The sequence below is a fragment of the Perognathus longimembris genome, chromosome 4 (assembly GCF_023159225.1).
Source record: "Perognathus longimembris pacificus isolate PPM17 chromosome 4, ASM2315922v1, whole genome shotgun sequence".
NCBI lineage: Eukaryota > Metazoa > Chordata > Mammalia > Rodentia > Heteromyidae > Perognathus > Perognathus longimembris.
The window spans coordinates 84,252,030-84,262,261 of record NC_063164.1 but is presented as its reverse complement, the minus strand read 5'-3'; the positions used below and the strand labels follow the sequence as shown (position 1 = coordinate 84,262,261).

The window sequence follows — 10,232 nt, the reverse complement described above, 5'->3', positions numbered from 1 at the left end:
CTTGGTTCTCCCTGCAGAGGGTCATCAAGGTAGATGAAGATAGTGTTAGTCCCATGGCTGTTGCTCCTTTCACAAACAATGTTTTCTCTATCAGCAAGACCTAATTAAACTGCTCTGCCCTCAGATTCCTCTGAGGACTAAGCTGAGGGTGATGTTTCCATGCTTCTAATCTCTTAAATTGCCTATGTGTCCAACTATCTCCCCATGGCCATTACTGATAACACCTTGAAATAACTGAATTATACCAGAGAGGAAACACTTGCAAGAAAAAACCTTTGCTTTTGGACTCGAGCAAAATAGCTCTTAATATTGAAGAAACAAAATCTTTTCTGCTTTGTGAACCAGGGAAAAATCTAATAAAAGTGTGTCTCCCTTGGGTATTTTACATCATTAGCATCCTAGCTTCGCTTCGCACTTTGTTTTAACAAATAACTTACTTAAAAAAAAATTCTCCAGGGAGAAGATAAAAGGCCAAAAATATCTTGAAATAAAACTTTACCTAGCAACCTGATAAGGCAGTTTCATATAGTTTTTATAATTTAACTTCATGCAGCAAAATCTTTGGTGGTTACTTTAGTATCTGATTTTGGTTTGTATTGAAACATCTTCAAGGCTAATTGAGTAGGAAAAAAGTAATGGTTTGTATGTCAGTAGCACTTTATTGTTTTTAATCATACATTCATGATAATTCTGCTACTATGATTGACTACTGCAGGTTAGGTATTGTGCCGATTGTTTTACATATGAACAAGTAACTTAATCTTCAACACAATCCTATGTAGCAATCCTATATAAGTGTTACAATTCCTGTTTACTAATAGAAACAGGTTTAGATATGTTAATTGACCATCTTATACTTTTAATGACTCAAAGAGGAATGGTCAGATTTTTTAATTGCATAGATTTACTTCACTTGAGATTCTTTTTTTTTTGGCCAGTCCTGGGCCTTGGACTTAGGGCCTGAGCACTGTCCCTGGCTTCTTCTTGCTCAAGGCTAGCACTCTGCCACTTGAGCCACAGCGCCACTTCTGGCCGTTTTCTGTATATGTGGTGCTGGGGAATCGAACCCAGGGCCTCCTGTATACGAGGCGAGCTCTCTTGCCACTAGGCCATATCCCCAGCCCCTTCACTTGAGATTCTTAAAATGTGAACAAGTCTCCCTATATCTGTATCTATCATTCCTGCCTGCTGCCCCCCCCCCCCCACAAGTCTTTCAATTCTTAAAAAAGAGAAGCCAACTTCACCAGTTTTCATTCTCTTTATTCTGCTACATGTGCTCTGATTTCCTCCTACTTTCTCCATGCACAGCTCTGGGGGCGAGGGGCTGTTCACAAGGTGTGTTCTCTGTGGGTGGCACCTACTAAAGACAGATTTCAGCACACAATGTGAGTGGTACCCCCAGAAGTGAGTGATGACCAGCTCTGTGATCATCTATTTAAGCCAAGGCACCGCTTTTAGTTTTCTGGTGGTAAATTGGAGATAAGAGACTCATGGACTTTCCTGCCTGGGCTTTGAACCAGGATCCTCATATCTCAGCCTCCTGAGAAGCTGGGATTACAGGTATGCACTGCCAGTACCTGGCTGTAACAGGATTTTAAAATGAAAGTACAGGGCTGGGGATATAGCCTAGTGGCAAGAGTGCCTGCCTCGGATACACGAGGCCCTAGGTTCGATTCCCCAGCACCACATATACAGAAAACGGCCAGAAGCGGCGCTGTGGCTCAAGTGGCAGAGTGCTAGCCTTGAGCAAAAAAGAAGCCAGGGACAGTGCTCAGGCCCTGAGTCCAAGGCCCAGGACTGGCCAAAAAAAAAAAATGAAAGTACAACCAGTTGGAGCCAAGAAACCTGGCCAAATCGGGAACTCATCAGGAAAACAATTCTTATTCAGCTGGCACTCTACCACTTGAGCCATGCCTCCTGCCATAGAAAAACCATTTTTATAATAAAAGCATGTGGCTTAACTAAAATAGCTTCTTTAAAATGGCAGCTACCCTTAAAATGGTGTTCCTTATGACAAGCAACTCTCTATCCACCTTACCAAGATGTATTTTCTTCAATTACACCTCCCTTTCACCACCAATCCCTCTAGAGAATTCCACCAGCATACAGACATGTCTGTTATTCTCTACCTTAAAAAAATAGACAAAAACCCAGGAAACAATAACTCTTTTTTTTTCTTTTCAGTTAAAAATTTTTTTTTCATTGCAAAGGCAATGCATGGAGTGGGTACAGTTACATTAGTCAGGTATTGAGTAATTTCTTTCTAATCAATTACTCTTGACTCCAAATTCCTCTCATTTGTTTTTTTTTTTTTTTTTTTTTTTGGCCAGTCCTGGGCCTTGGACTCAGGGCCTGAGCACTGTCCCTGGCTTCTTCCCGCTCAAGGCTAGCACTCTGCCACTTGAGCCACAGCGCCGCTTCTGGCCGTTTTCTGTATATGTGGTGCTGGGGAATCGAACCTAGGGCCTCGTGTATCCGAGGCAGGCACTCTTGCCACTAGGCTATATCCCCAGCCCCCCTCTCATTTGTTTTTACACACACACACACACACACACACACACACACACACACACACACACAGATACCATCAGTATTAACCATCTTCAAATAGTTTCTTCTCTTGCATTCACCATCATCAGTCTTCCCTTGTTTTCTTCTTTTTCTATCTACTCCTTTCCTCTCTCTTTTTCTGGGGTCCTCCTTTTACCTATTCTCTATAAAATTTCTCCAAGGCTCCATAAGAAATGTCTTCTTCATTGGCTATATTCTTGTCTTAAATCAGATCACCTGTTCTCTCTCTCTCTCTCTCTCTCTCTCTCTCTCTCTCTCTCTCTCCTCTCTCTCTCTCTCTCTCTCTCTCTCTCTCTCTCTTTGCCAGTCCTGGGGCTTGAACTCAGGGCCTGAGCACTGTCCCTGGCTTCTTTTTGCTCAAGGCTAGCACTCTACCTCTTGAGCCACAGTGCCACTTCTGGCTTTTTCTGTTTATGTGGTGCTAAGGAATCAAACCCAGGGCTTCATGCATTATAGGCAAGCACTCTACCACAAAGTCACATTTCCAGACCCAGATCACTTGTTCTTATGATTTCAATTACTATCTCTACTCTCAAATGTATACATTAACTCAGGATCTTGTCACTGCGCTCTATTTCTCTATGTACTTTTATTGTTAACAACTGCCCTTGAATATCTTATGATATTTAAATTTAACACCTGGCAAGCCAAACTCCTATTTCCTTGCTTCTTCTAGTCAGATCCAGCTCAGGAACCTTCCTGGTAATAATTAATGGTTGTCTAAGTTCTTTTGAACTGTTTTCCTCACCTGCTTTATTATTTTCACCCAATCTTAGATATTCCTAACTGTTCAGTTTAAGTATTGGTGCTACACTTCTAGACCACATTTCCTCTGTGTTGAAAAACTCATTAAATGACATATAATTTTTACAGTTTTGTAATTATGAAAGCTTCAAACCTAAACAAAAATAGAGGAACTATAATAAGCACCCGTGCACTTATCATCTGCTTAAGCAATTGCCTACATATACATAGAGCATTTATTTCATTCCTATTTCCATTCAATTTCTCTTTGCCATTACTTTGAAGTAAATCTTAAACACAGTATCATTCTGTCTGTAATACTTCAATATATATCACATAAAAAGGCTGTACTGGGATTTGTAGAAGTTAGAATATTTTCTGTCAATGTGATTGCTTGACATAGCACAGCCACTTAAAGAGCAGCTGCCATTTTACAAGAAGCTATTTTCAGTTAAGCTACAACCTGTTATAAGAGTTTTTCTTGGGGCTGGCTCAAATGATAGAAGGCCAGCTAAGTAAGAATTGTTTTTCTGGCAAGTTCCTTCTTTGGCAAGGTATCCTAGTTCTGGTTGATTGATCAGGTAAACTTTTTTTTTTTTGGCCAGTCCTGGGCCTTGGACTCAGGGCCTGAGCACTGTCCCTGGCTTCTCTTTGCTCAAGGCTAGCACTCTGCCACTTGAGCCACAACACCGCTTCTGGCAGTTTTCTGTATATGTGGTGCTGGGGAATCGAACCCAGGGCCTCATGTATCTGAGGCAGGCACTCTTGCCACTAGGCCATATCCCCAGCCCAATCAGGTAAACTTTTAATCCTTTTCAAAGTAGCCAAATGTGCAAGACTGTGAATTTAACTTCTGACTAGCCAGAATGAAGGGAAGTAAGGTACTAGGGGTAAAACATGGCTTACAGCTTGCCCAGTGTGCTCCCTTACTTGACTTCCTGTTAGCACATCCATCTACAGAAGTAAAATCTTGCCTTGCCCAATTCGTTTTGAGTTGGTGTCCCTGCACTCCAATATCAGAAGACATTTCTACTAGGTGTGAAGTACTCTACCACTTGAGTCACATTCTTAGCTGGAAATAGAATTCTTCTTCTTTTTTTTTTTTTTTGCCAGTCCTGGGCCTTGAACTCAGGGCCTGAGCACTGTCCCTGGCTTCTTTTTGCTCAAGGCTAGCACTCTGCCACTTGAACCACAGCGCCTCTTCTGGCTGTTTTCTATATATGTGGTGCTGGGAAATCGAACCCAGGGCTTCATGTATAGGAGGCAAGCAGTCTTGCCACTAGGCCACATTCCCAGCCCCGGAAATAGAATTCTTAACCTGCTAGCTGGCCTCACTTCCCCTTTTTTGTGTGTCTCTACTGGGGCTTGAATTTAGGGCCCAAGTGCTATTAGTTTTTTGTTTTTGTTTTTAATTTGAAGCTGGCACTCTACTATTTGAGACACAGCTCCAATTTGGCTTTTTGGTGGTTAATTTGAGATTAGTCTTATGGAGTTTTCCTGCTCCGGCTGGCTTTGACCCAGGGCCCTCAAATCTCAGCCTCCTCAGTAGCTAGGATTACATATACACATTACACAGATGTCTGGCTCCACTTCTGTTCCTTAACAGCTAAAAAGTGAAGATTCTATTGAACTGCATACCTGAATAGCTAGTATGATTTTATTTCATACCATAACCTAACTGCATAAAGCATAAATACTTTTGTAGGTAGAGTAGATGCCTAAAACTCAATGAAGTTTGGCTGGGTGTCTGTGGCTCCTCCCTGTAATCCTAGCTACTCAGGAGGCTGAGATCTGAAGATCACAGTTCAAAGCCAGCCTATGCAGGAAAGGCTGTGAGACTTATCTCCAATTAACCATCAGGAAACTGGAAGTGGTGCTGTGGCTCAAGTGGTAGAGCACTAGCCTTGAGCTGAAGAGCTTAGAGACAGCGTCCAGGCCCAGAGTTCAAGCCTCATGACTGACAAAACCCCAAAAAACAAAAGACAAAAAAAGACTGAAGTTTGAGTGAAAACATACACAATGTATGTTTTATGCAAGACTAGGATCTTGTCCTTCTGTTACTTCCCATAACCACACCTCTACAAGGTACTTAAAAATATCCCAGTGTTGGTGGATCACACCTGCAATCCTTAGATACTCAGAAGTGTATCTAGTACTAGGATCTGAGGATTGCGGTTTGAGGTAGACTGCCTGGGAAAGTCTGTGATACTTTTACCTCCAAATAATCAGCAAAAAGCTGGAAGTGGAGCTGTGGCTCAAGTGGTACAGCACTAGCTTTGGGCAAAAAAGGGACAGAGTTCTGAGTTCAAGCACTAAGACCAGCATCCCTTCCGCCCCCCAAATACACACACACACACATACACACACACACACACACACACACACACAAAAGCAAGAATGGCTTTGGAGGGCGTGCTAAAAATCTACCTGCCTGGAAGACCAAAGCTAACTTTCTCTCTGCCCCAAGCAGGACTCACATCAGAAGGCGGGGCGAGACTGAAGCCACGCCCTCAACACGCCCCCAGTCACTTACTGCCCCGCCCCTCCCTAGTTCCTTGCTCTTCTCTTTTTCCCAGCTGCCCTTGCGCCCGGCCTGGCGCTCCTCAAGATGGCGGCTGACAGTGAGGTTTGTGTTCCGCTCTTTACCTACCCCGTCACTAAGTTCGGTCCTCCACGTCAGCACTCCGGAGCTCAGTGGAGCTCAGTTTCTTTTCCTTCTTTTTTTCCGCAGCCCGAGTCGGAGGTGTTTGAGATCACGGACTTCACCACTGCCTCGGAATGGGAAAGGTGAGTGGCGTCTTTAGTTACTAGGACCTTGGGCCTGGCGTCTCCACCCTCACCCCCCCCCCCCGTCCCCGTCCCCCAAACACGGTCCACGTGACCCCGGGCCCCTTCTCCCCCTCTTCCCCCCCCCCCCCCATGCCGGTGCGGGCTCGCTGAGGTCTCCCCCGGGCCTTTTCCGCGTCTCACGGCTCATAAGCCCAGGCCTGTCCCCGTCGTTCAAACGCTGGGGATCCAGGCTTCGAGAAAAAGTTTACTCCCGACCACTTTCCTAATTCCTTCAGCCCGCTTTTCGCGTCCGTTTGACTTACTTGGTTGTCTGCAGTGAACTTCTCAGCTGCGCTTCTCCTTCCCGTGTACTTTGTTATCCCCCGTTTCAGGATGAGGCCTTCGAGCGTTTGATGGTTGCGCATCTGCCACACTCCCACTACCTCCAGCCCGTCTTGCACAACCACCTTTTTTCACAAAGTCTGCTTGTCTTCTTGGGTTTGGAACACTTCAATTCCTCACAGATTGGGCGTGGGGAGGGGGGATTGCCCAGTCTTCCTGTGCCTGTTAAAAAGCGTAAGAACGAACAGCTGTCTGGACGCAACTGTTGTATCACTGAAATTAGTTGTAAGCCAAGTGGGTGGAGGAGTGACAGATTGAATAAAGTTTTCTGTTCGGCGTCATAGAAGTCTTCACTTTTGCCGGGCTAGAAGTCAATATTTAGATTGTTCTAATAGTTTATAATTTTTCTGATTGGGAGAAATTTGTATATATCATGGTCAGTGGATGGCATAGGAAAATAGAAAAGGAACCCTGCTGGAATAATAGTTTAACCTGTGTATTACTCCTCCCCCCTCCTGCACCCCCCCCCCCCCCAGTGGGTAGGATAACCACACTGGCAAGGCTTTTATTGACTAGTCTTATCTATATATGACGTTATATTTTGGGGGAGAAACTCTCAGATTGATTATGTTTAATAAAGTTGAGCATAAAATGTAAGCCATTTGGTACTAACTATAAATAGTGGTTTAGGATGATTTTGTGGACTATAAAATTGTTGGGGTTATTTTTGTGGAATGAAGGTAGGAAATGAGCTGCTTTGAGAATGGGAAATGAATGCTGACCTGTAGGTCAACCTATAATCCCATCTACTCTGGAGGTTGAGGTGGGAAGATAATTTGAGCTGAGGAGACAAAAAAAAAAAACTAGATCCATATATTTCTCTGTCTCTTTCACACACAAATGAAGGGAAAAAAATGGGAAGTGGTTGGTTAGACATGAGAAGAGACTGACATTAGTAGAGACTTGAGGATGAATTTCAGCTCCTCATGTAGAAGTAACTATTAAATACAATTATGAGGACTATTACAAAATAGGAAACTAAGTTTTTGGCTTTTATCTTGTTTATAGAGAAAAATCAGTATTTTACAATTCTTGAGGAAAATACTACATTTTAGAAGTTTTTTAAACATGGAGTGTAATGTTTGAAAAATCTGTTATTTACCATACAGGTAATTTATTGGGTGAATTAAGCAGAAGCCAATAACTTTATCATTTGTTCCTTGAAGTATTTTTATTTTGTTCCTTGAAGTATTATTTGCCCATGTCCATGTGTCAAAGAGGGACATTGGGGATATAGGGACTTAGTAAAAACAGACACGGTTCCTCCTCGTGTTTGTCTAGTAGAAAAAAACATAAATCAAAGCTGGAAATCTCAGAGGTAAGAGTGCCTATTTAGTAAGCACAAGGTTCCCAATTCAAACTCCAGTCCTGCCCCTTCCAAAAAAGAATAATACAAATTAGTTTATAATTTACAATGACATGAGAGCTAGGAGAGGAAAGATGAACCTGTACAAAAGCTACTAAAAAAACTAATTTAGAATAAGGAATTAACTAATCCTTTAACTGAGATATGGACAGCTCTTAAGGAAAAAGTTACTAAGTTTTCCAGTCAGATCTCAATATTTGTAGGATAAAGTCTAAATATTCTTTTAGGCAGTTTATGCAACAAGTATTTCTGTATTATAACTATGAATTTGTACAACAAATATTTTAAGATGTTCTTTTTACTCTAGAAGCTATATTTTAATTTTTTGAATTATATTTTAAATTATAATTATTAAAATAAAGACCTGTAAATGTACTTCTAACAGATAACTGCTATTAATTTTTCATGTATTTCCTTCTAGTCTTGTGTGTTGTAAACTGTTTGGACAATACTTATTTCTATAGCTTCTTTGTTTTCTTTTAACATGTAAATAGCTCCTTGTTTCCTAAAATGTTCTACAAACTGTGTGTGTGTGTGTGTATGTGTATACATATAGATGTATATATACACCTTTTCTTTCAGTACTGGGCTTTGAACTCAGGACCTGGAGCTTGTTAGTAAGGTTCTCAACCACTTGAGCTACACTCTCTGCTTTTCTGCTTACTTTTCAAATAGGGTCTCATGTTTTTTGCCTTGGTTGGCCTGGGCGGTGATCCTCCCACTTACATTTCCTGCATAGCTGGATGACAAGTGCATGCTACTACACCCAGATTTTGTTTGTTGAGATGAGCTCCTACTAACTTCTCAGGGGACTGGATCTTCCTGCTGTCCACCTTCCAAGTAGCTGGTATTCAAGCCATCAACAACTACATTCGTGGCCCCAAACATGATTTTCATTGGTTGCCTATTATACCATTGAGTGGAGGATGTACCACTAACTTATAAGTCTTTGCTATAATCCAACATGAAGATAGCTGTCAGTTTTTTACCTTTGCAAGTACAGTATGCACTTAATGCTTTTGAGTGCTTGGAATGGAACCTTGGGCCTTGTTCTTACCAGACAAGCTCTGCACCACAGGCAGAGGTTTATTATATATAACTCTCTGTAGTGTGTGTGTATATATATATATGTACATACATACATATATATGTACATATGTATATACATATATATATATTTTTTGCCAGTCCTGGGCCTTGAACTCAGGGCCTGAGCACTGTCCTTGGCTTCTCTTTGCTCAAGGCTAACACTCTGCCACTTGAGCCACAGCACCACTTCTGGCCGTTTTCTATATATGTGGTGCTGGGGAATCGAACCCAGGGCTTCATGTATACGAGGCAAGCACTCTTGCCACTAGGCCATATTCCCAGCCCCTGTAGTATATATCTTATGCAAAGTTTTTTTTTTCCCACTTACGGATATATATTACGTTTTAATTCTTTTGTAAATATGCAAATGCATTTCTAGGACACTGATTTTCAAACTAATAGTTGTCATTTTGACTAAAAACCCCAAAAGTACATTAGTGTATGGGTTAATACTACTTTTATTTTTTCATTTTCTTCCTTTCACTTTTCTTTGCTTCCTTCCCTTCTTTCTGTCCTCCCTCCCTTCCCCCCCCTTACTTCTTTCTTTTCTTTCTTTCTGTGTCAGTACTGGGTTTGAACTCCAGTTCTTGTACTTTTTTTAAACTGTCATTTGAGGACCTTCAGTCCCACATTTTTGCTGGTTAACTGAAGACAGAATCTCACAAACATTTTTGCCTGAGCTAGCCTTGAAATGAGATCCCTAGATCTCAGCCTCTTGAATAGGTAGGATTATAGAGACACTTGTGAGAGACCCTTGTGCCAGCTTGTTGATTTGTTTTTGTGAGTGTTCTGGTCCTGGGGCTTGAACTCAGGGTCTGTGCACTATCCCTGAGCTTTTTTGCCCAAGGCTAGTTTTTTACAGCTTGAGCAGCAGCTCCGTTTCCACCTTTTTGTTAATTGGAGATACTGAGTTTCAGACTTTACAGCTGTCTTTGAACCATGTCAGGATTATAGGCATACGCCACCAGCACCTGGCTAAAATAGTGCATAGCTTTTAGATGTCTGCAACTTCTTAAAGCTGAGAAGTTGACTTGAATTCTCTTGTCAGCAGTCCCTTAAAACTTGTTTAATTTAATATACCAAGTTTCCAAACAATGTTTTCTTTTGGGAGAAAGACGAGAAAGTCAGATAATTCTTAAATATATTTAAAGGATAGTTGAATTGAATAGGTCTGCTAATTTGCATGTAGAGGAGAGAGTTATTTGCAAAATTATCTTACTAGTATTTTCATCTGTAAGTTTTTCTGTCGAAGATTTATCATATTTTAATAAAAGATCTATCATTTATAAAG

The 10,232-nt window shown here is 41.6% G+C and overlaps 1 protein-coding gene across 3 annotated transcripts in view; it reads left to right on the top strand.

The window, feature by feature from the left end:
- Nucleotides 1–5,887: 5,887 nt before the first annotated feature.
- Nucleotides 5,888–10,232, top strand: part of Rab3gap1 (RAB3 GTPase activating protein catalytic subunit 1) — a 93,990-nt gene continuing 89,645 nt past the window's right edge. For 2 of the 3 annotated variants that reach the window (XR_007210806.1, XM_048345578.1), the window contains exons 1-2: nucleotides 5,888–5,941; nucleotides 6,047–6,102. Coding sequence is in view for 1 of the 3 variants with exons in the window: in XM_048345578.1 (XP_048201535.1) it covers nucleotides 5,924–5,941; nucleotides 6,047–6,102 (74 nt within the window). In the remaining 2 variants the exon portion in view is untranslated. Of the gene's footprint in view, nucleotides 5,942–6,044; nucleotides 6,103–10,232 lie in introns of those variants that run through there. The other variant, XM_048345579.1, reaches the window with a different exon arrangement.